Genomic DNA, 27,176 nt, shown 5'->3' with positions numbered 1-27,176 from the left:
GTGTTCCAGAGAACTTTCGCTTCATTCAGCTTTGCGTTGCGAACTGGTTTGCAAATGTCAAGTGCGCGACTCGTGGGTGACAAACGGGGTCAAACGGGAATTGGCCAGTGGTAACAGCAAACGAGGCAATATTTTTCTGCCACCGTTTCGTGCACGGGGTGTGCTAAATCTTGTGCCGAGACTTTGTCGCTAGCGGAGATGGGAAAAAGTTTTTAACAGGACAACCTACCCCCAACCAATGGGTTCCCCTTTGGGAAAGAAACTGGAGCGAAGATAAAGTTTGTTGCTCTGTTCAGTTGTTGCAGTGTGCCAGCGGCAGATCGGCTATCCGTTTGAAGTTATTGCATCTGGTACGCTCACATCAAATAGATTGCCAACAGTGTCGACCAACAACAGTCGATGACCACTAAGGGGAAAGTTTGCGCGTGAAGGGATACAGAATGTGTTTGAAACGATTTCAAATATGGGATGCGTTTTTTGGGGTTACCCTGACCACTGATAACCACTGTGTCACTAATTGCGCAATTCATAACGCATTCGATTGCTCGGTGCACTGAATCCTCTAATGAGGTTGTTAAACATCGGAACACCCGATACTCGGCGTGGGCAACATTTCCTCCACCTCTGTACAACGATCGACACAAAAGCCTAACCGACCGTGGACCTTGTCAACGGTGGTTAGTACTTAAAGGGACCCATTTTCAGAAATGGGTTTCGATCGATCGGAAAATCTTAAAACTTTTCCACTCTCGAGATGGTATCTTCATGGAAAAGTTGTGTCCGTTGCGCGGGGGCGGGAAAAACTTCCTATTTTTCCTTCCCCATTTGCATGACCTTCGTGTAGGCGGTTGGGAAGTTGGTGGTTTTTTCCGGCAAAACAGACATGGGAAGACTTTAAAAGAAATTAATGAACCGCCAACGGTTTACCAATCGCTCGAAGGACGAACATCGTACAAACCATCAGCTTCCATCGGGTTGGAAAACGTTCGTTAGAAAAATAACCAACCCAAAAACCTAGGGGAAGCAAATGGTGAGGAACGGTTAGCCCACGCAAATGATACACACAAAATGACGTAACGAACTCGGTCACTTTCTTTTTACTCAAAACGCTCCCCGCAGAGGGAGTTTCATTTACATTGAGTAAAGTAAGCTGGCGCTATGGGCAAATATCGATGTTCTTCAAACAAAACTGCACGCACACACACACACGGAACACATTGCCACAGAGGAAGCTGTTGTGTTTTCTTTATTTTCAGCAACGAGGCGTAAAGCGGTGAGGTCGACCACCAGCCACCACCATCAAACTGGGGCTTGGGTGGGTGGAACAGGCGAAAACCCGGCCGCGCTGGACGAAAGCTGGTAGAATCTGGCCCGGATGGTACAATTACACGACCCTAAGCGCTCAAATGAACTGCACGTCCCCGGACGAGACAGGCTGCAATCGTTGCATCGGATGGGTAGAATTCGTTGATTGTGCCTCAATTATACGTTGATTATTCGGAGTTTCTCCCCCTTCTTGTTGCAATTTGCGTGACGGGCGGTTTTTTTTGAGGCAAAAAAGGGGTGAAAACAGGTTCGAAAACAAGGACTTGCAGGAGCCTTGCTTTTGTGTGTGTTTGTGTGGCACAACGGACACAGCAAAAAAGTGGCTTCCGATTGCTTGATGGTGCTGATTGCTTGATATTAACGAAGGTTTTATATGCAGCACACAAACGCATTACAAGGCTTGTGTGTCGATAGGTGGCTAATAATACATTTGCTGGCAAAACCCTTTTAGCACATACACACGCACAGTACCATTCACAGTTGCATATTTTCCTCGTAAGGGTTTAGCTCCCTTTTTGAGTGGGTATAAATAGCATTATATTTTGATGTGTTTATGAATGAGGAATGGAATGGAAATACAGCATGAGAGGCATTATTTATGTGCTGTAAACAATTATTATTGTAGGCTAAGAAATTGCACGTACCACAGAAGACGATAAATATTTATTAAACGACGTACCTATTGGAAAGTGTAATACGTGATGAAACGCTTACTGACAAATTCGCCAAAGGTTTGATTCGGTATTAAAGTTCCGAAAAAAATAATCAACACAATGTTTATGGATGGATAAAATCATAATTTAAAATTTCGTAATGTTCTATTTTCGATATGAATATTTTTTTTTAATATTAGCTTGTTCCTAATGTTCAGTTAACATATTCTTCGAAGTTTTCCAGCTTGCAGAATATACTACTCAGAATGTATGTTCAAAGCAAAGAGTTGTTTGATTTAGAGTAAACTCTAAAAACATTCATGAATCTTTGATGATTTGTGAATCTTAAACAATGCATTAGTTTGGAATTTTTAATGGTTTAAGACCTACAATAAAGATGAAATAATCAAAGAGGTGTTTGGCACCATATGTGAGGTGTGCCAGGAAATTCAATAATCTTTAAAGAGTCATAAATTCTCAAAGATTTATGAATATTGAATCTTTGAAGAATGATGAATCTCGTTTCAAGAGATTTAGAGCCATTCATTCGATTCAAAGATTTATTCAGATTCATTAGATCAGAATCATCCAACGTTAGTTCCAACTGTAAAATGTTTAAACCAGAGACATCGGCATCTTTGTGCGAACCGGAAAATCATCATTCTCCTGTGATTATTCTACATACCAAGCCAACAAAAAAAAACTCCTATACAAACACACCCCGTTCACGATACAATCCATCACGGAACATATTAAACATCGGACCGACATTTCAATTTTCCGTCCGGTGTTCTATTTTCGAAATCAGCATCACATTTGTTTTTCATTGCTTCCCTAAGCCATCCGTCGACTACCTTTCCTCCACGGTCGGTTCATTGAGCCTTGCTGCTCGCCTGGACCTTGAGCAAGGTTGGTTGGCAACCGGGGGGGAAGCGTTGTTTGTTTTTTTTTCGTCGTCAGATTTTTGCCCGTCTTTGCAATCGAATGGATGAATTTTCTTTCACATCACTCGCTGGCAAATACGAACGATCGATTCGATCGATCACTCAAACTGGCTGCTGGTCCCGGTGCTGGAAGATGTATTTCCATCGAGAATAGAAAGAGAAAATTGCTTTCTAATGAGGTTGGCATGGAAATTGTTAGTGTTGCACATGACGTTGTTAATTGTATTAAGCTGCCCATTAAAACCCGTAGGAGCTAAATGTGACACGAACGGAACCAGACACAGGCAGACAGGCAGGCCGAACGTTCATCGGTGTTGGTATTGAACGGACTGTATGCGGTGTCATTTTTCATGTGGAAAAACGATTTCCCCGAGCAACATGTTGCACATGGTATCATCGCGCTGGTAAAAGGCATAGGTAAAAACTCGGAAAGAGAAATATACACCCTGTCCATCTCATGTGACGTACAGTTCGGAAAATGCTATTGCTCCGATATGGAATTTGCCAGACGCAAAGGAAAAACCCATCTCTTCTGTGAGTCGGGAAAATTGAATTTTGTGAAAATCAATGTCCTCGTATTAGACAGCTTTTGGCCATCGGTCGTATCCGGTTTAGTATTGTCCGCCCACGAAAATCTGCCCACCAGTACAGACGAGTCTGTGTCTGTGGATACGTTCTACCAACGACGTCATTATCATTATCAGCGACGGCTTGTGTCTACATTACGATCGTCCGTGTCTACAAAGTGTACGTTTCATCTTAAAGCGAAGCACACGCTAGATATGTTTCACCTGACAGTTGAATGTTTCATAAGGTTGGGCGACAAAGGCGAGCAAACACTTGTGGGGGTGTTTGGTTTTCGATTCCACTCCTAGCTAACCGCTAACCACGATCAGAGGTTAATATGACAGAAAAGCGGAGCCAAATTTCATATCACATTAGTCGCAAAAAAGGGATCCACGCACACACACACGCTTTAGCTCGAAGAGGATGTTAAAGGGCGAAAATTTGCTTCTAAGGTTTCCATTCAGTTTCAGCTTTCGAGAAACGAAATGATTACTAATAATTGCATCGATACTATAATTATCATTCGAGCTAGCAAAGGACCACGACCACTAGACGCATACGTTATAGCAATGGTTTTAATGTTAGAACGATCTTTCGCCTTTCGCGTGGCGATATATGGTAGCTTTTTGTGAAATGAGAGACTAATTGAACGAAATTTAATGACCAAAAATTGGATCCTTTCGCTAGGACTCATGGAAACAGTTTCTCTACAAATCTACCACACAGTGATACAAATTTAACATTAAATTTTGCGCTACCGCTTACACTGACTGTAGCAGAAAAACAGCTATCTAATGAAGTTTCCATTAATAATCAGCATACTTATTGTCAAAAATATATCCCCAGCGTGTGCAAACAAATTCCCCAAATCAAATATTCTCCCCCGGAGGCGACGGAAGTTACTGCTGGCGTCCAGATGCCCTTCATTAAATGCAGTGTGAAATTCGATTTCCCGAACTTTTTGCACCACTTTTCCTTTTCGTAAAACTTCCACAACAACTGACAGAAATTGGTTGGTGCTGAAATTGCAGGAGCAGAAATAGGGATGGATGGATTGGAAAGTGACGCACACACAGAGCTCGCTCCCCTGAGAGGCGGGAATTACAAACATTTATGATAATAATGCATTCCTAATGGGATGGTAATGATGAAATATCTATGCACATAATCAGATCAGAGCGTGTGTATGTGTCTGTGCGATATGAGTGACAGTCGCAGTCCGACCGGAACGAACCGAACGCGTGGAGCGAATATATGCGCGATCGAGGGTAACCATAACTGGAGACAAATGTGGGTTTGATGGTAATGCCAACTTTATCTGGATCTCCATCCATTGGCTAACAAGCGAGCAACTTTGGTATAATTCTTGTTCGATTCGGTGGCGCTTATCAGTGACGTGTGCTCTCTCACAGTTTTTGGGGCGCGAGATTGTACGCTGACGTTGATTGTCCTTCGTTTGTCGTTCCGGCAAAGGTTATAAATATCATGCGTCCTGCAATTTATTACACTCATTTCGCTTCGCTCATCACAGCACCGATGTGTCCATGCCTTGCCGTCCATGCGCTATATTTGTCCGGGGCGCGACATTCTCGACCACCGCAAACGACCACAGGACAACCCACAAGGGAACGGTTGACTGAGGGTTGTTGTGCTCGTTCTCCAGCAAGGATCCTCACACGTCCGAGCCTTCCGAGCACCATCACACCATGCAGAGTGAGTGAGAGTGTAATAAAACCACAGAATAAGTGCACAAAGGGTTCACCCGGTACTGTCATCCTCTCATGGTCATCCGTTTGCGAAAGGATCCGCTTGGGATATGTTGCCGGAAAACTGCTTCAGCATAGCGCAGTCAATCCTTTCCCCAGTATCCCCGGAATGATAGGGTGGTGATAATTTTCTGGTTTTTTGAATTTTGATTGAGATTGTCGTGCTGGGTTGGACACCATCGTACCGGTCAGTGCTGGGAAGATAAACAAAATCCGGGGGAATGGAAACCATTCAGTGTCGAAAGCATTCCCACTCCATCGCTTGAAGCACTTGAATGCAATCGAATTTCGATGAAAATGCAAATACATGCACTCCATCACGGAAGACCACTTTCTGCAACCAAACCTGTGGAGCAGAGAGAGAGAGAGAGGAAAAAGGAAGTGATAAGAACCTAAGGGGGAAAGAAGTGGGAAAACGGATGCCTCCGGGAATGGGTAAGAATTCCCGGGTCCGCAATCGAAAGGATATTCCACATCCGTTGTGCTGCAAATGGCAGGTTTGACTATCAAAAGGTGTTTTTTCCCTCTATTGCTCTACCAGATCTCAACCACTCTGTCATGCTTTTCCGATCTGCGGACAGTTGAGTGGATCAGTTGAGTTGCTCTCTAAGTCTGCTGATGTTGCTGCCGCTCTTGCTGCTGCTACTCCATCTCAATCCCTTCATCGCCTATCTTATTCACGGTTGGGCTGATGTGGACCATAAAAAAGCGGGGAGTTGTATAAAATTCGGTCGCTCGATGCATGGGACGTGTATACCCTTTTCACGTCTTTTGGGTGTGATTCAATTTCCGGACGAAAGATTTTCGCCCATTCTTCCACGTCAAGATCGATCTGTGTTCACTCGGGTCGGTAACACGGTAGTTAACTAACCAAGGAATCACAGGTACGTGGATAGCGCTGACGACGCCCGATGTCACATCCGAATGCAAGTTGACAAATGAGTTTCGTCGATTTTCTACAAATTAATAAATAAATCTTTCCGGTTCACGACGACTAGTGGAAGAACAAAAAGAAAATACACGAAAACACCAAAGATATTCTGTGGTTTTGTTAGTGGAGAGGTGTTACGGCACGTATAGAGCACCTCACAGTGGATCGTTACTACCCCGGCCCAGAACGTGGTTTTCCATTTCCACGGACCGTAAACTTTGTGTCCACGGGCGCACATTTATCATTTCCTTGTCTCGCGGGTGTCGTAGTTTTATGGTCGTGAACGTGACACGTTCGGGCACCATGTTTCGTGGCAGGTTTTTCCCGGTGGCAGATTTCACACATCCAAGACGAACATTCGGTTGGGTCCCGAGGATATGATGGGGACATATTTCCTTCATAATGGAAATGGGATTGTGCATTTTCTTTGCGGGGGGGTTTTCTTTATGGAGCTGAAATGTTTTCCCATTTTTTCCTTAATTTGTTTAGTTTTAGTGATTTATTTAATGTTACAATCTTTTTACGATCTTGGCCGATGTTGAAAGCATGTTGGGTGAATTAAAAAAAAATCCGGAAAAAATTTTACACCACAGAAAAAAAATCAAACAAAAGTTTTGAAGAACTTTAACGTTTTGATGATTCATTCTTTACGGTAAAACTGATCGTAAACAACAAGCCGTATTAAAAGCATCGTAAATAATCGCGCTGTTGTGGGAAAGCGAGCACTCTGGTGAGTTGGTTGCATGTCTTTAGTTTCATGCTGCAAATAAATACTCTGGCAATGTCCTAACAATAAAGTGTTTTACCTTGGTGCACGCCTTCTTGACGGCAATTGAACATGAAATGTTCGATCTCATTAGTTAAACGTTTCGTGCCGAATCGTCTGAATCCGTGCACGGGAGGGGAACAAAAAATGCACATGCAAACGCGTTCAACTCTTTGCGTCATTTGTAATTTATGTCCGCCGAGCAGGAGATGCTGGAGAACTGTCACGCACCAACCAGAATTCTATGCCAAAAACGATCACCCAATCGGAGAATCTACGACGAAGAAGAAAGAAAGAGAGGTTGGTATGAATGGAGGAAACAGTAAGAAAATTTAAATTTTTAATTAAAACATCTGGTCCGGATGTTCGGTGCATTGCATTGCGAACGCCACGTTTAACATCAACACCAATGTACCGTCGGTCGATTGTAGAAATGGTTCTTCAATGGAATGGTCGAATGTTTTTATTCAAATTAGCACCCTTTTTCTTTGGTACGCTTCCCTGTACGCGCTGTAACTGCTGCTATCTTAACAAATCGGGACTGTTGATGTTTGCATTGAACAAACGCAACATTGTGCACACCTTACAGTGCAAGCGGCGTAAGGAAATTATTCTGATCTCGATGCAGTTTTACAGATGAACGAGCGCCGAAGCATACCGCTAGCAGTATTCGCTTTTTTATTTATGCAAATATACATTTTCCCCACACTTTATTGTGCTCTAGTATGCAAAGATTTCGGTCCCTTCTTGCTATCTGCACTTGGAAGATGTCACGAGACTGCACCGAGCAGTCGCACCAGTGCGTTTTATTCCCAATTCACCTTATATACCGTGCACGTGTGCGGGAAAAGAGAACCACACAGAGAACGGAACGTTGAAATTGAATAAATAATTTTCTCGTTAACGTACATGCGCGAACCCGCGTTTCAGTGTTTGGTACAGTGTAATGAAAAGTTACTTGCATGATTGAGGGGCTTTTTTCCCTTAAGGAACGCTCCCGAGGTTCTACCAACCACGAAAAGGGACGGGATACCCATTTACGGTTACCATCTTAATGTTTTCACTTTAACGTAACTGCCAATGAAATTGTACAACTGCAAATGTAAAATCTGCAATACATTCTATGAACTTTATTGAATTGCGTGCAGGTTGACTGTTAAAAACAAAAATTGCATTCCGTACACTAGGCGCTGCTTGATAAAGGCACAAAGACTCCATCGTGTCGTTGCTTTCAATGGAGACACATTAGAATTCATGTGGCATTGAGTCTTGATTTTGTTTTTGTGTTGCTCTAAGTTAGGAGAGTTTGGCTCGCTTGGGTTAATGTTTCGGTTAGTTTAATGGAGCGTTGGAACCATTTCGTGGAAGCGTTTTTATAGTATTCGTTTTACATTATTAGTGTTACGAGAAAATGACATTCAACCTTTTAAACCTAACCTTAAAAACCTTTGCAATAACACTTAGGAGTTGATTTTGGAATGGAATGGACGTCTAGCTTTAATATTCGTTTCAGTTTATGGTAATTTTTGGCAATGGATTGCCATGCCTATGCATTAGTTGGAAAAAATATATGAAAAGAGAACATGAATAAAATGTATCATATTCCATTTTGAATTTTGAAATATTAAGTGGTTGAATTATTAAACTGCATATTTTTGAAATAAAATTATGATTTTTGGCTTAAAACATTTTAATTGAACTTTTACTGTATTTCGTATTATACAAAGTATATATTTTTTTTTTTTGTTCGGTTATAACGGCCTGGCCGTATCAAGACTTATTTTACCACGTAGCAGGATAGTCAGTCCATGCTACGGGGGGACGGTCCGGATGGGATTTGAACCCGGTCCCTGCCGTGTGGACGGGCGCCGTTTTTCATATGCACCACCGGGCCGCCCCATACAAAGTATATCTTATTGTCGAAATTTTAACCTTAAAATCAGAGGTACAATTTATGTATGGATATCACTATGGTACAGAGGACGAGTTTATATATGATGAGAGGGGATCCTCTGAGGATGAAAGCGATTTATCAGGAATTTTTAAAAATATCTTCTTTTAGAGAAAGGGATAAGCAATTAGATTTGATGACAATATTAAAGAACAAAATTGTTTACTATTTACTACTATGCAACATTTCCATGAAATCAAATTTCTAAAATCAAGGGTGCAGCTGGAAAATACAGCACTTCATTGTAAACTTTACCCGAAGATTATGTAACATTTCGTTAAAAAGTTACAACCCAAAAGAGAAGGCAATGTCAAAGCGCTCCGAGCGAGAACTGAAAACTTCATGCTCCATTATTACGAATCCATGTTTTCTTTTTCAAACTAGTAACCAGTACAACTGTAAAACGGTTCATTAAACATAAACATATTTAAAGTCTTTGAATTTTGACGTCTTCAGGGCAGGATATTTTCAGGGCTTCACGTTTTTTTTCCTTTTTAAACATGATAAAACATTAAACACTCGATTGAATCGAAAGCAAACTAAAAATAATTTGAACTTTTAATAACTCAACGCAGGAAAAAAGGCAGTAGGAAAAATATAGAATGTTTCCATATAGGAAACGATAACAATAGATTCAATTTTTGTCTTTAAATTTAAAAAGATCTTTTAAAAAATCCAAATTTAATATTCCTTTTTTGCCGCCGGAGAGTACCATGGTCTCCTAACCAAATGCGTATTAAGCGTATGATAAAATACGTGTTAAGCGTATGAAAACTGTTAGGCAATTGTTATTAACGAGATTTTTTTTCAGTGCAATAAATACATTTATTTGATGCAATATTAAGCAATAGGAATTGAACAACAATGCTATTTAGATCTATGTTCAAAGTGACGTTCTGATCTAACACGCGAAAACAGTACAAAATAAGAAACTAAAACCAATTCACTTCATGAAACGATCATCAAACATCTTACTAGATCACCTTCCAAAATTCACTCTACCGCCCAGTGGATTAATTCCAGCTCTCCATCGTTCATCGTACAACGCCATCAGCAAAAGCGATTCGTGCTAGAGACTTTTGATGCGCTAAACAAATCCATCCAATCTTTACACGCCACCCAGCATGCAGATATTGAAGTTGGCATGGCTAATAATCACATAAATATTTGGGGATTGCGAGTTTGCCAGCGTTAGTGCATACCGTATCATTCCGTAGGCCTCCCGCAGAACGATACGCCCAGGGTAGGAAAAAGTTTGGACGCTCTCATGCTGACCATCGTCATTCGTAATGCAAACATCCGTCCAGCGCGTCTATGGAATTCATTGGAACAAGCTGCGGGAGAAACAAAGTTAACCATACCGAGGCAAGAAACAAATCAAACTCTTTTACCCAAAACAGATGAAACGAGCGAAAAGTTTCCAATCAAAACCCTTTAACGTTTCCGGGACCTCCCACGACCATATGAGAGATCGCTTCGAACGCCTCTTAAGCGAATGTGTTAAAACAACGAGCGGGTGCAATAAATACTACCATCCCTTGGCACCCTTATTCTTCCGAGCTCCCCATTTCTTCCAAACTCATCACAAATCCACGGGTGGTTTTTCGTTTGTATTGGGGCTTCCTTTCTGCATCTCGCAATATCCTTCGACACGCACAACGCTTGATTGATTTCATCGCATTTTAGGAGGTTAGGAAAAATGGTTCCCCATAAACAGTGCACCCAACCCTACGGTTGGAAGATGAAATGTTCCAGGAAGGTGCGCTTTAATGTTCAATCTCACAGGGCTTCGAATTTGCTTCGGATTGTAATGGATGGCATCAATTAATGAGCTCGCCGCTGTGAAGATGACGCTCGTTTCCCCGCTCTAATGTCAACCTTGTTTACTTTCGGTATCAAATGTCTTGTAAAAGGCTCGAAAATTGCTTTAATGCAGTTTTTTGTTGGTTTTGTTGGTAGCTACATCACTACAGCAAATGCACATATGTACATGTGTGTGGTCGGTCGGAACCCAGCTGGAAGCGTTAAATATTCATGGCCAAGTGGGAAAATCCTTCGGCGAATCGGCGATGGTTGAGCCTCGGTCGCATAAATAAATGCGCGTGTGAATGCCAACCCGTCGGGAGCATAAATCTAACCAGCCTGACGACGGACGGAAGGAAGCTGGGGGGTGGAGGTTGAAATTTGTTTATTATTAAATCTATGCACAGCTGGTCCTCGGTTCCAATCCACACAACCGCACCGTTTCCGTGTGCAGCAAAGCAAAAAGGGCAAAAGCAATCCACCATCCGTAGAGGAGAGAAATGCGAATTGCTGATGCGCGCGTATCGGTATTTTATCACTTAGAGGAAAGTTAATCCTTCCACCAAGTTCCACAAGCGGTAGACCAACGTCCCAGCGTGTCTTCTTTTTTTGGTAATGGTGTAAGTGTGTATATACGACACTTTATGCTGCCACATGTGCTCGGCTTTTAATATTTCAGCGACACTCATGAAACCAATGCCATGTGTCGCGGATGCGAGTTTTGGTGTGTGTGTGATTATAGAATAATTTTAATTCCTTTTCCCCGTTAATGAGCGTTTCTCGCTACGGAAAGCCGTGCGCCACTCTGTTGCGCATGGTTTGCAACATTTTCCGGTTGCATAAGCACGCCACGGGACTCTCAAGCTGGTGGATAATTGTGCAAAATGGATGCTGGATGCTGGTTGTTGCTACTATCAGTGTATTTGTAGTGAATAAAAAAAAAGAAATCTGCGTACAGAGCGGCAGAACACGGCACAAAGCACTCCCATCCCTTTCGCAAACTCTTTTACAAGCCATGGCCATGATCGGTCAAACCACCCGCAGAAGAGCGCCGAACGGAATCCCGGCCCTCGGGTGTTGCTATGTGATTGAGCAATAAAAGTTTCGCATTCTGGTCTGCCTTCCCCCGTGAAACTTCAAAATGGAGACGCTACAGCGCCACGTTGCAAAATGCAGCTCTGTTGTGGTCCATTCGGCTTTCCCGCGCCGTACGGTAAAGCGTTTTGTCTCGTCCTGCAGTGCACACCACAGACGGCCACAATATTTGTGTAAAAGCTTTACATCCCTAAAGCAGTGGGAACAGAGCAGGGCGAACGAACCGACTGCAATGTGGTTGTAGAGTTTCGATCAGGAAACGGGCGCTTTACAGACACCAAAACCACATCCCCATCGACTGGGTTTTGGGTGGTTTTAGTGGGGCACGGAGGTTCATGATATCCTTGACGGAGTTCCAGCCAGTATCGAGCAACGGGTACGCTGCAGTCACCAGCCCAACATCTCGAAACGGTTGAACAGTTGGCATTTCGCTGTGGTTTGTGTGCGTTCCGGAACATTGGCGATCGCGTGCTGTTGTCAGGTAGCGCGACGCTCAAGACACGTTCACGCACGCATTCGATCCTGTGAATTCGGGTGGTGCAGCAGGATATAAAGGCTGCCGGGGGGGATAAGCCATCGATGAGGTTTCAAGATTGATGTTCGATGCCGGGCACACACGGCTCCCAGTTTGCACACATTCGCATTCTTCCAACGCAAGTGGGAAAGTGTTTCACCGACATTTAAACACACAAAGCGCGCGGACAACATCAAAGTGAAGTCGGACTGAACGGAACGATCGTACGAATGTTTTCTCGGGCGCACACGCAATCAGGGAAGATGTGTACCGTCGCTGGACGATAGTGTTCGCAATGTTCGAACATGTTTATTTACAACTCAACTCAGGCATCGAATTGCTCGTTGTCTTTATTCTGCTGTCCGTTTCCCGGGCATGGCATGCCATCAGCTGTACTCGTTTTGTGAACGTTCGGATAGAAAGGTACATAACCTGGTTTCTGGTTGCTTCGGGGTTTTGTTTGCATTTGTTTCGGTCACTGTCACTGTCAAGCGTTTAACGTTGTAGCAAACCATTAAAGTCATGCGTGGATGCTGCAGGATGAGAGAGTTTCTGATTTCATCTAGCTTTGGCGTAGATTTTTCGCTTTTATCTGCCAACTCGGACATCGTTCTGGTTTCTGTTCAAAAAGACCTAGACTGAGCAAAGAATGGTTTGAATTATTTCGTTTCATCTAAATCTCACCCACCTCAATCAGCATCTTTTTGAGCTTTTTGTATAGAACCATACGGTTCGAATTATTCCAGATCTGTTCTAGTTCTATTTAAACAGAAATCAAATCAATATCCTACAATTCTAAATAAAACCGGAGACTTTGTAATACTTGTAACTCTGTAGTGAATAAACAATTTATTGTGGTCTAAAATTTTAAAAACATCAAGAATGTGATATTATAATTAGATGAATTGACAATTTTTATCACAAAATAATAAATTAAAACAATTTCATATTGTTATGCTTTGCAAACAAGTTTTGATATTATTTACTTGCTTTCTAGCATGATTTCCTGTTCTATGAATAATAAAATTCAAAAATAACTCTTCTTCGAAGCGAAGATAAATCTTCGAACCCATCTTTACCGTGTGTGTGTGTATATTATATCCACAAGCCTTCCAGCAAACTGGTCGCGTTAAAATGCTTTATTTGCTTTACCTTGAAATTGATCTTCTGTCAGGCCTTTTAAAAGGTACCGGTTTTTGCCACGCAAACCCCCGATTTGAAGTTTGTTTAGCCGCAAGATCATGTTAATATGCTGCTGCTGCCCACACGCTTCTCTACCGCTCGGGCCAAAAACCTGAGCAACACCGAGTTCACACACATGCACATGGCGCTCCATTTAAGTGCCAGCAATTTATCAATATTTCTGCAAAGTAAAGAACGTAATAAAAATAAAATCCCCCCACTTTTTGAACCAGATCCATAGCTGGCAAAAACCTAATCCGCGGCCATCCTCGACATCTCTAGGCCCGTTAATGGGATGTCTGCCTGCCATTCCACGTTGCCCTGGGTGAGATGCAGTGATGCAAAACCCGGTGCATCTGGTCGCACTGGAACGTGATTGAAACCAGCGAGAGTTCCTGTCTTCCCGGGGTGTCCTGCGTGAGAGACAGCTGCTGATACTCCGTTTGCCAGATTGCTTGCACGATGAAGGCATTAAAAAACAAACACAATCCATTCGCTCACCTTTTTTGTTGCCCCACCTCGCCTTGCGTGAGTTTGGAGACCCGACGATGGTGCTGGGAATGGGTATCGGATCCAAGCAACAAGACGCCCATAAATAATAAAACAGCGAAAATCGTATGCATAGAGTGAGAAGTGATCTGCGTCTAGCTAAAAATAACTGCACCAAGAGCGAAGGACGAAACCTGAACCAACGTAGCTCCAGCGAACGGAAGAGCCACTGCGCCCTTAGGGAAGTGAAGCTCATTTTTCGCTTCCAGATCCACACGGTTCGGCTGCACTGGATCTCGGATCTCGCACCGGTATACCGTGCAGCCATGGTCTGTGTTAAACGATGAATATATAACAAATAAAAGAAAAAAAAACACAGCGCTAGAAAAGAAAAATAACAGACACTAATAAAAATAGCACTCAGCCGGGCGAATGGTTTTCGGTATGTTTTATGGTTATTGGGAATGCCCTTTGATACACGGTCCTCGATTGAGACACTTTACGGATGGTGGGTACGGTAGGACAGATCTACACATGCCCTTACCCCGAACGGGCGATCGCATCTGCCTCGTAAATAACACTGTTATTCTTAATTCATATTTCCTCGCTTCAAACCCCACAGTTCCCGACTTTCTTCCGAGCTGTTATCTCCTCAACGAAAGGGTTTTGAATGGTTGGAAGTGAGTTTTTATTGTACACCAAACCATTGTTTTTTTCCCCCACACGAAAAACCGGTTGAAAAATGTGAAGAATGTTGGGAAGTGTCAACTGTGGTTTTTGGGGGTGATGGAGAATTTCTGTTGAATATGAAACAGATGCAGCATCAACTCGTTCGCGTGAGCCATCGAACAAAGGGAGGGAAATGTATATGCAAGCATAACCTTCATTTCATGGCAATTTTTCGGAGTAGATTTATCCCGTGTCAAAGTAACCTTTTGCGGTCAGCCAGCCGGTGGGATGTTGTGGATATACGCTTACATGGTTGCAGTATCGACACCGCTTCCAGCAAAACGAGAAAGTATCCAATTTCAATCTCGTCAACCCGTGTGTGTGTGTGAGACGGTGAATATCTTTATCCAGCAAAAGGTGTCGCGCAAGAACCGTTCGTTGGGAGATCAAGCGAACGGATAATCGTTTCGAAAGCGAGAGCAATGCAGCTGTGAAGCAGAGTCAACAGTAAAACATTCTTATGACGGGTACAAGGTGATATAGGATCATCAGGAATATTGAGCAGTGTACGGACCACTTGAAGGTGAACTTAACCCTAGTGATATCGAGAGCATTGTAAGCTGCAGACAATCTCCAGATCTATCCGCTTAAACCATTGTGTTGAGGTATTAAATTTCATTGATCGTTCCGTCGTACGTTATGCCACCGTTGACACACTTATTACGTATGGCATTGGCATACGCTAACATTTTCCAAGCGGCCATTAGATTGAAACCATACCAAAGAGAGAGAGAGACACTCGCCCCTTGCCTGGAAACAAAAGCGGCAAAGTTTCGTTTGGGTTTGAAAACTAATTTCTCCACTTACAAACACAACCATCAACCGCTGGCTGAAGGATAGTAAAAACAGTTTTTGTACAGTTCATTCACGTACTCACTCCATTCCGTCCTATCAGCGTTCCCACTTTCATGAACTAGTCCTTATCGCTGTGGGTCGAAATGGTTCATTTGTTCGATGCCGACACGGTACACAGGTTGGGGAAGTTTAGACGACTCCGCAATGTTCCTCGCCCAAAGCTTGCGGCGACAATCCGGCATATGCCGGCTGACGGTGATGGGTCAGGGAAAAGTTTAATGACTCATGCGCTTGAAGCATAAATTATGCCGCCATATTACTTCGCAGGTAACGCACCGCGCGGACAGGTTGTCAGAGGCAGGTTTGGGCGGCACGTAGTTAGATTCGTCACACTTATTACCAATTCATGACGTGTAAGAAAGGTTGATGAGGTACCACCATGCACGAGGTGGAGGTGAACATCGCCAAACGGTGTGAGAAAATCGGAGAAAATTTCTGCTCCTTCACATTTCCTGCAGGAGTTTTCTCAAGAAGCCGACTGCCACAAATGAAATGGGGCTTACATTTACTTCACGTACATGTGGGTGCGCACTTCGGTGTGGAAAATCGTACGGAAACACGATCGATAAGGGTAGGTGAAAAATAGTGCCCAAAAAAAAAACAGCACAAGAAGTTGGGGTCCCTTTTCCCCATCTGGCGCGTGTTTCGAAGTTATTGCGCGCTTCGTGCAATGGAGAGATTTCAGCGCCTATTTAACACATCTTCAGCAGGAAGGCCGATGCCGGGATGAATTCCAAACAGCGCGTAGGGAAGCGTAAAAAGAATTATTAGTCTAATACTCCAAACGCGTGGTACGTGAAACGAATCGGAATGTGCTGGTTTTTGCTACTAGCCGATCCTACTGACAGACTGACATCCTCTTCCATGGCTGTATATATCGGTCGAACCATCAACCCAAAACAGCATCCTTCTTGAAGCCGAATTCAATAACGATTAATCTGTGTGATCTCACCAGAGACAAGCGTATTTTTGTCACCTTCTACTACGGAGCACAACATGGAATGACTATGGGGAGAAAAATTCTGACATTCCCAAGATTGGTGGATTTTGGGGCGGGATGGCCAAACAAAAAAAAAAGTCACCCAGTTGACACGACAACACTCGTTGACAACTACTCGCCGGAACGTGACAATATTTCGGAATTTATTATTTCCTTCCCCCTCCGGTGGGACAGAGAGCCACAACAAAAGCGAAACCTTCTCCCCAATCAGTGTCATTCAAGTCGTGACCAAGTCGTACCATCCCTTCCTTTTGGGATATCCTTTTTTCTCGCAACTTTGCAAAGAAAAAAAAACTCCCACCGGGAATGGCAACAACGAATGCAAGGGAAACCAAGTGGAAGATGATCGGCAGGAAGTCAACTTCGAACCATGGTTCCGATAATAAAATCAAACAGTATTGGAAAAACATTCCCCATGTCCCACTGCCTGGTCTGGGACCTTCTGTATTTCAACGTCAAACCATCAGTAGAATGTGCCCGTTTTTTGGAAATTGTACGAAAGTCGTTCCGTTCTGTGGCAGAATATAATTCGAGTGGTTCGTCCGTGCTGAAGACAAACACTTCGCCACCGTCAGCCAAGTTCGGTTCAATTTTGTGGTTGGCAAGAGATTTATGTGTTTTTGACCCTTCTTCCTTTAGGTTGCCGTTTTCCTTCCTATTTTCCGAGCTGTTTCCTTCCTTCCTTCCAAAGGGGAATCCCTGACCATCGGTCCGTAAAGTTTACTAGTGAACTCCAACATTTTTCACCTCTATTCCGATTGTTTCCACACTCCCGAGTGTTGGTAGGAAATCTTAACCGCCACGTCGAACGGTTTGCACCAAAGTATACGAATGCTGTATTCCGATGATGGGCGGTGGCCCCTTCCCAAAAACAAAAATCTCGTTGAGCGAAAAAGTTTTACCATCCAGCGCAAAACGACTGAATTAACCGATTCAGATCAACGGATTTCACTTGCTTTTGCTCTTTTTTGCGTTCATTTTTTTGTAGCGAAAGACCGATCCCTTGATCCTAGTGTAAGAAAGGAAATGGGTAAGCGTTTGTTTCTTGGTTTTGCTTTTTCTTGAGTTTGCTACAGTGACGCAATGTTGTTGGTTTGTTGGGACAAAACAGTTGGAAACTTTTTTCTCTGTATTAGATCGCCTTTGCTAAAATTGTACTCAATTTGATAAGGAAAAAATGGTTTTAATCAATTTTATGTAAATTTTGCACCACTTCGTGTCTGATAATTTGGTATAAATATTTAAAATTCGATGTAATGTTTTGCTTTTTATGAAACTCTTGATTTTTGCTTCCCTTATTTTGTCCATGTTTTCCTTCATCACAATGTGCTGATTTTGATTAAAGCCTTAGGGAACGATAGGAGCGAAAAGCGTAAGAAACTTTCAAGAACGAAAGTAACAAACAATATTTCGCTGATGAGGATAAAGCGGTTAAATTAGTTCGCTCTTTTCGAGTTACACCGTGTTTGCCGTGCTGTGTAAAGGCACCGACTTCAGCCACAGTGGCTGGAGCAGCTCTGTTTGTGCTGCAGAAGGTTGCTGCGGTTTTAGCTGTTTGGTGGAGTTTTCCACATTTAGCAACACGCTCACCCCGGTACACGTTTGGCGCTGTGTTTCGGTCGCCATGATCCCGACCGATCGAGCGAAACGACCACGCGCTAACGTAGAATGTGCTGTAAATCTAATTGTCCTGATAATCGTTAATTGATCCCCGGAGAGATTACGCAGCCGAGCATTATTCCTTTCCTTCTTCGGTGCGCCGGTTTCTTTGGAGCAGTGAAAGGAGCACCATTTCGCGTAGTCTGGTGCAGGTTTGACGTTGGCCACAAACGACAAAACTCAGAAGACAACACTCGCTCGTACTGGTGAAACATACCGATCTGTCTGGTGTTTATTAATACCGCGCGAATACCGGGTGTATAGTGTGGGGCATATACGCGTTCCGAGCTCAAGGGATACTCCCCGGGAGTTGACTACACCAGTCTTAACGGTCACCAACCGGTGACGACAACGATTACACCGGCGACAACATCGGTCGGGCGCGACAAACAGTCGCCCGATGCTACTTACTCTACGGTCGATACTGTCACTACACCGCTTCTGCTGCTGCTGGTGGTGGTGGTCGAATTGCTGAATGAAGAAATATTTTATTACTTAGCAGATAATTACAAACATGCTTCGGATTCCATAATGCCAAAGGGTTAACGTTGCCTTCCCCGAAACAGAACAGAACACTACCGAATGTAACGGACCTACGGGTACGCTGCGACATTCCGCAACGAAAGTCGGCATTCGAGTTTTAGTTGTGAAAAACTTTCACTCCACCGCCAACCAATGTTGGTTAGTGGTTAGGTGAATATGAGTTGCGTTTGTCGAGAGGTATGGTTTATTTTTATCTAAAAAAAAGTTCTGAAAAGATGCTGCGATGAGGCGTAGTAAAAGGATTTTATATTCTGTATTCGCGTGCGATTTAGGCGGAAGTTTCGGAAGCTGTCTTTTATGGCGCTTTCGGAAATTGCGTACTATTCTCCAACGACTCTCCATACATCTGTGAAGCTAGTGCTAGCACCTTATCATATACAAGTGAGCTCTAAAGATAAATATAAACCCATTATCGAGGTGCTTCCGAGGGGTAGATTTATGAGCTTTAAATGGGACGCCACTTTGGTGGTGCTCCTTGAACGCACGAGCATGGGAATGTTATTGTACGTTTCTCCAACGATAGCATCCTTACACCACGAAAACAATAGAGCGTCATCATTAGTCCTTGAGTTATCTTAACTGTTCCTTTAGGGTGGAATTTCCCCCATTTCAAAACACTATTGTCCTTTTTGGGCCCTTCCTTGTTCCCCAGAAGGAGCAGGAAGGACCTTTTGAATGATTATCTTACCGACACGAGTGTGTTTCATTTTCCACTCATTTTCTCGCTAACGATGTCACCCTTAAACCTGAAATGAGGCAAAAGAAAATACGACAGCTTTTGGCGAAGATATAAACCTCCACCCACCGCACTGTAGCGACTCGCGAGCAGTACTCACCCACGGTATAGGGGAGTGTCTGTCTGAGTGCTTCACGGTTTTTATGGACGGCTTTCCCAGCGCGCTTGTTTATTTGCTGCCCCTTTTTTTGCTGGCAACCATTCTGACTGATGGTTTTGGTCGTAAAACCGCCAGCACTAGAGACTCATTAGAAATTATAACAGAATTCCGTTCGGCGGAAGTGAACTGTCACAGATCGGCGTCGCGAGATGGCGGTGATGGGCGATGGTTTCACAAGTGTCAATTGCACACCACATAAGCACCAAACGATGTCGTTCCAGGGCAACACTATGCTTTGCTTATATAGCGCACAGCAATACGCGCCACTCTTGGGTATGGAAGTGACGGTATTCAACCAACCTACGCAGGGTGATCTACAGTACGCACGAGGAAGGAAGTCTGATTATTATTACAGCAGAATATTTATGAGCTTTCGATTCCACAACAAAATGTGGGTGCACATTCGTTCCGGTGAACTATTATTACACGCTTCCGATTGATCAAATCGTAACGATCAATGGGCCATATTAAGCATCCGCAATAGGGAGCGTATTGTTGAGGGTGAGTAGAACGCCACATCAAAATCTGATGTTTGGCTGTGCTGTAGATACTATTCATCGTTTTGCCTACTTCATTTGTTCGGGAAGTTTCCCTAAACCTCGGCATGACTCAAGACGGGCAATGGAGCGTACCAAATAGGAACCAATTTTCTGTCTTCAAAATCTCCTCGATCATTCTAGTTCTTCTACCAGGGCAAAGAGCGATCGCTCCATAAAGTGTGGCGGTGGTGAAACCATCCGAGCAGGATGTATCTTTCGACATCTGCATAATCTCAATCAAATAAATCTACATTTCGGCTGTCGTCTGGCAATGTGCGGTGTAGCATGTTTCGCCTTGTTGCCCATGGTTGCCATTTTGCCCTACTGCGGGTGCGATTTTTTGCCTCATTTCCCGCCAGATACCAGCGTGAAGGAATGGAATCCGATGCGGAATGATTTACTTAATACACTTCGTTTCTACCGATGAGCCTCACTAGGTGGTACTCGGCGGTGGGGCGCTTACCCGTATTCGTATTGTTAAGCGTCTGTATGTGAAGGTCGCGTTTAACCTCTCCAGCTTTTTCGTGTTGTAAAGCAGTGTTTGGAACAAAGTCACAGCCAGCGGGAGGTTTTTGGAAGAAATGGGGAAAAAAGAAACATAAAGCCAGCCCAAAAGCCTTGGAACGCTGTGAGGAAGTTGATTGAATCTTGAAGATTCTTTGGAGCTGCTCCGCGAAATATGGTAGCCTACGGAAGATTTCTATTTTACGGGTGTACGACACGTTTAAAGAACACTATGTGCGGCATCAGAAATATGGATCTAGGTTACATCCTTCCGGTTAAAAGAAGGAAAGCCGAAGCGTAATATGATTGCCTTTTTATTTAAATTATAATCATAAGGAGGTATTCATTGAACGTTTCTGGGGTGTGCTCTGCAAGGTGAAGAAGTAATATAAAATGTTAAATGTATTTTGCATGCAGCTGTCTTCTTCAAATCGCTCATAATATCTACGTTACATTCTCAAAAATGTGTATTTGATTTATGTTCAGCAAACATTGCCCAACCTCCAACATGGTTCTCGATGTTTGCTTAGGACGTAATCGGGCGAACTAAGAAGAATGGTTTTAAATGATGTTTTCTTCCCACAAACTTTGTGCACTCTGAAATGTACCTTTTATTTTTAAGCTCTTAAAAGCTCACCTCACAAAAAGACATTTGTTGCGCAGGCATTACATCCTTCGTCCTTGTGATCCCAACGCAAACCGGGCGCGAACCGTGTTCTAGGGTGAATCATTTTTCAGTGTTTATGAACCTTCAACATAAAATGCCGCTCAACATGAACCGGTACGCCAATCATTCACCTGTTCATGGAGTTTTCGTATCGCATTGCTCTTGTTTAAAAGAAAACATACAAAACTAATAGCAAACGGCCAAAATATTGCTTTCGGGCACCTAGAATCGGGCGGCGAAAAAACTGAAAGCAGATTGATGTGAGACGATTTTTCATCATTTCCATGTTGTGGGAAAATGGGGGAAAAAAGCCACTCGTTTATTGCACCCACAAAAATCATATTGCTGGACCCAGGAATTGGGTCGATCAGATGGCAAAATAGCGTAGAACCAATTTCCGTCAATGGGCAGCACGCGAGAAAGATCTTTTGTCGCTCGGTCGATTGTGTCTCCATTTGAATCTTTACGATTTTATCCCCAAATGGAAAATGTGGGGTGGTTGTCGTTTTTTTTTTTTGCTGTCTTCACTCTATTTCACTGCTAGTAGCGGTCCTGGTGCAGTAAGGATAGGATCAAATTTTAGGTAAAGTCTTTTTTTATCGTCCTTCGTCTCGCATAAGGCATCACCATATAAAGCAAGATTCATCGTCGCTTATAGGGCAGCCTCCCCGTAGATGCCGTAGGTGGAATGCGTCCGTAGGGCGCGTGAAGCGATACTTTATTGGCCGAATTTTTATCGACAGTTTTTCGTTGTTTGTCTGCCCGTTTTCAGCCTTACGATAATTTATTGCCGTACGAAACGCCACGCAACTGCTGTTACGCTTATCCATCCCGGAAGGCTCGACCCGGTTGCGTGAGCCTCACACCACAACAACATCAACACAAAAACCACCACGTAAAAGAATGAAGAACGAACAAAAAAAAATAGCAACCAAGAGCGATATAAAATTCTCAGCAAGGGATCAGATGCGACCGGTGGAATGCGCCATTGTGTCGGTGAAATAATGATGTTACGCAAAATGTGTTTTCTTTGCTTCGCATTCCGTGGCCATTTTCTCTCGCAGTAAATGATGTTTCTCGGCCTTTGGCCGATTTTTGGCAATTGCTAGAATTATTACAAAATTATTTATGAGCCCTAATGGAAAGGCCAATGCTAGGGAAAAATTGCAGGGAGCTTTTCACCATTTCCAAGCGTTGGATGGGAGCAAAAAGGATGTTTGAAATGGATTGTGTAAATAGCAAAATTCAAGCGACTGTTAGCTGATTTCAAACGATCTGTTAAAATCGTTTGCAGTAAATCGTATTTTTGGATGTAAATGTAATTTTCGAAGGATCAAAAGGACCACATTGCGCCATAAATTTCAATCTAAATTGAAATACAATCTACTTTTAGGAATTATTGGAATTTCAGCTAGGTATCTTTATGCTACATCATGTTAAAAACATGTTTACCACCAAACTTACCACAGCGATTTTCTTATTGTTGCCTGATTACAATGCTACAAGATTTTGTACCACCACGAAAGAACGTCAATTTCCAGCACCAAATGCTGCACCGTTGTACTAAACTTTGAAAGCATTCCACTGTCAAAGTAGCGTTCCGCTTCACGCAATCCCTTGGTGTCATCATCTTCACGCTAGGGCTCGCTTAACCGTAATTTATCCGTCCTTGCAGTTTGACATCGCACATCGGGATTCCAGTGGCCAGAGTAAAAAAAAACAGACACACACACATTCTCCACCCTCTTTTCGACTTCGATGCGGGCAGATGAAAAATGCTTATCGCAAAAACCGTTCCACTAATGGTGCACAATCAACAAATTCGGTCGACATCTGTGGGGAAAGTTTTGGTCCATCGGTGTTCCACACGTTCCGTTTTGCGTTCCGTTCCAGACGTTGGTTCTTCCCTTTTGGGGCACAGGTAACGTGCACGTGAAAGGTGTTGGAAGAAAAGTTTTGCGTTTTGTTTTTCGTTGTTTTTTTTTGTTTTGCAATCACCATGAATTCACCCTCAAACCGCATCCGGTGGAGCGTACTTTGTTCACGTCGAAACAAAATTGTACGGGGCAAAACTTTTTTTTCCACCCACCGTCAACGTGCGGCATTATTTGTGTCCATTACCTCCCGAAGGAGAAGCAGCATTGAAAAGGAAGAGAGTCAAAGTTTTTACGGTTGCACAAACAAAAACAAGCGAATTTTGCCGCGCCCAGCTCAGGGGTGCACCACAGATGCTGCAGATGCGCGATATGAACCGGCCGGGAAATAAAGGCAATCGTTCGGTTCGGTTCTTTTCGCTATATGTAGCAGCGAAGAAGGTAACTATGCAGTGCACCGTTACAAACTAAAGAGACGAATAATAGATGACAATGGTGCCTTAGTGGCTATCAATGGTGGTAACCACTCCATCAACGTTATGAGTTGATGGTTAAAAATGTACCATTTGGTGCGATTCCTAAGTTCTTTCCTTTAGTACCTTCAAGTCACTTCAACACTCCTCATTGGGAATTAAACTTTACCTAACGCACTTTATAAACTCCACTCTTATTTAAAACATCTAATAGGATAAGATGGGCAAGCAGTGGCCCAACGGAACAGCGAGAAAGACAAAGAACGATAGAGATTGTGTGAAGGAGTGAACCAAAGGCAATAACTAGATGAAAAAAAGCCCCAGAAACTCCAAAACGTTTCTTCACTTCGAGCCTCCAAAACTCCTGCAGGCATTTACGGCCCAACCGTGTTGTTTCGGAAACGTCTCTAGTGATTTAGCGAAATTAAATTAAAATCTTCTTCCGTCCTCATTGACGCACGACTCGGCGGCACAGGCAGGACAACCAACCGAAACTGGTTGTGTGTTCGGGCGTGGATGGAATGGCAAGTTGCTGCTTTTAATAAGGCACATCCCTTTTATCCTATCTACCCGTAGCGTGAACGCACTACGTCAAGGAAAGCTTTGCACACCGCCGGCGACGATGATGTTGATGGTAATTTAATCAAATTAAGGCACTTTTCTTGGCTCTCATCTGGCATACTGCCTCACGCGGAAAAGTTCCAATTTTCTAGTCCGGAACTTGGAGATTCGGGTCAAACTTGCGCGCCGCTCAGTACGAGCTGCTCTATCAATCCAAAGCTATCACACCGAAGAAATGACCACTTATTAAACTAAATTACAGAAAAAAGGAGATAATCATACACTTTCTCATCTTTCGAATCTTTTTCTTCTGTCTCATTGCAGGACCTCCCGGACCACCTGGGCCACCCGGCAAAAGAGGGAAGCGTGGTAAAAAAGGAGACCCCGGCGATCCGGGCGTTGAGGTAAGTTCAGCTCACCGGTGGCATATGTTTTTCGGACTCCGTTTCAAACCTCAAACTTTCGTATCCTTCGCATTATTCGCTCTCGGCGCATTACCGTAGACCCAAGCATTCGTCAAGATCAAAAAACCACTTTTCACAGCATGTCCAGCTGGGGGTGGAGGAGATTTTCAGAAGCCCAGAGAAGTTGACTGACGGATGTGGATGATCACGGGGACAGGAAATTTCCTCCTCACACCCCGTCACATCACGAACAAAAGCGTAGAACAATTTGTCTTTTGTGGTGCAGCTGAAACAGCAGCAGGTCTTGGTCTTATCTTCACGCCTGCGGGTGCGCATGTGAACCGCCTCGAGTAATTAATTATAGTAAATTACACGGTCGTTTGTTATTTTAACCTCCACCCGGACACTTTCCAAACTTGGTAACCGACCACGCGGGCACGATTAGAGTGACCTCGCGCAACGTCACGGTGAAGTGGAAAGTCAATAAAAAATATCTTTCTATCGCTTCCTACGCACAAAATGTCACCGATGCAATGGGGGTTTGCAGCATTATGTTTGATTGTTTATTGTGGAGTTCCCGTGGAGCTATTTAATCTCCAATTCAGCTTTTTTGAAATCTAGATAATATTATAAATTGTGTGCCTGAACCGGATGATATTAATAATAATTTGATAAGTAAGTAGGTAATGTGCAACTGGAAAGACCAGTACTAAATATTTGGTATGGTATCTAGTTTCATTCTAATTTTTTAGCAATATTTTTAGAGTTCTCCAAAGTTATTGTTAGCCAATGTTTCAAGGTTTTTAAAAGCAACTTTCAATAAATAATACGTTACTGTATTTGATTACATAGAGGAAACATCTTCGTTCTCTCAGACGGAATGTTTACAGAAACTATTTGCACCTTCAATGCATGTGAGTGTGCGGTTTGTTGCTCCTTCCACTCTGCTAGAACCCATCAATTACAATTCCGAAACTATCCAACCCTTACCGTACCGTCTATCGCACCTTCGTGATGGCCAATGTGTGTGTGTGTGTGACTGGGGAAAGTTTCACAAATAGCTTCAACCTTTACCATCGCTGTGGATGCACATTTCCAGTGCAATGGTATTTATGCAAACTTGCATCCGTTGTTGTTTTCCCTTTTTGCTCATCCTCACGTTTCGGATGCGATAGTGAATATTACAATCAAAAAGCTGAGATGCTTCCAGTCGCCAACGGATACGTTCCACCTGTTTCGTCCACCCCAAGACTTTGGCCCGCAAAAAAGCCAAACAAAACTTTTGTAATTCTATCATCTGTTAAACAAGTTGCGAAACTTTTCAGCATTTCTCGCAGTGCATGCCGCTGACACACGACGCTGTCGGTGTTTTTTGTTGTTGTTGTTGTTGTTGCTGTCTGGGTTGTTGTGGAGCAAAAGTTAGGAACCCTCGAGTAAGATAGCTTAGAATGAGATACTGCAACGGGCTTAAGATGTTTGGCGGTTTCCAACCGGGTGTAGGTGTTCGTTTTGCGGGATGCTTTTATTATGCACTCTGGAAAAACTCATCAAATCTCCAGTTCCAGTGTGGCCAAAACCTGGGGTAGATGCCGTACTGTCTTGCGGCGTCGCTCGGTGGCATAAAAGTGTTTGCGATGAGCACTTTTGCTTCACAAGTAATATGCATCGGTTGAATGTTTTTCAAAGCTATTCCAATTCTAGCTACTGCCGTTGAGTAGCGTCTTTCACCACCCGAATGTTCTGAGTTCCATCGTGGTACTGGGGAGGGATATTGGGTAGCACACTGTGGTTCCTTTATCTGCACTGCCTTACCGCAAATCCATTGGCCATCGATGGAAAACTCTAGTCGTAGTTGAGAGCTCTGACCATGTCGTACCTCCGGATGATCCTGACAGCACACTCCTGCAACCGTTCGAAACCAACGAACCTGGCAAGACATTTCAACTCATGAAAAGGTTATGGCCGGATCTTTCTGCTGAGCGAAGCGCAAAAACCACAACGGAGACAAGACGTGTCGAAGGATGAATCCGGAAGCGGATGTTGAAACTTTTATTAGCCAGCTCAACCGTAACCCGATCCGGAGAGCCGGAGGAAATTCAGATCGCCTGCAAACCTCCTCATCCCTGTGTGTGTGTGTGGTGGCCACACTCGTTCGTTGTTCGCTGGCTGTACGATTCGTGTGCGAGCGGGCACATCATCATGGAGCTATTTACTGGCAGCCAGTGAACCATGCATCACTAAGTCGAATGAATCTGGACATACACTTTTCGACGCTGAACCAGCACGATTATCCTCGACCGTTAGTAGCCAGTGTGCATGAATCATAAAGCTAAATGATTGCATTTCGGAGGGGGCAGCAGTATTCTTTTCTTGTTGCTAGTGTGTCGAAAGGTGTCAGTGGATTAGGAATTGAATCGCACGGTACGAGCAACAGCCATAGGCATTGGGCGAATGTAGCGCCATGCAGCAACATGCAACAGCCTGC

General features: G+C 43.5%; 1 protein-coding gene across 5 annotated transcripts in view; it reads left to right on the top strand.

The window, feature by feature from the left end:
* LOC125761263 (collagen alpha chain CG42342-like) overlaps positions 1 to 27,176 on the top strand; it is an 83,085-nt gene that overhangs the window by 14,606 nt on the left and 41,303 nt on the right. For all 5 annotated transcript variants that reach the window (XM_049422230.1, XM_049422232.1, XM_049422229.1 and 2 more), the window contains exon 2: positions 24,612 to 24,691. In XM_049422230.1, coding sequence (XP_049278187.1) covers positions 24,612 to 24,691 — 80 coding nt within the window. The remainder of the gene's footprint in view (positions 1 to 24,611; positions 24,692 to 27,176) is intronic.

This window comes from Anopheles funestus, chromosome 2RL, assembly GCF_943734845.2.
Source record: "Anopheles funestus chromosome 2RL, idAnoFuneDA-416_04, whole genome shotgun sequence".
NCBI lineage: Eukaryota > Metazoa > Arthropoda > Insecta > Diptera > Culicidae > Anopheles > Anopheles funestus.
This window is presented reverse-complemented; position numbering and strand designations above follow the sequence as displayed.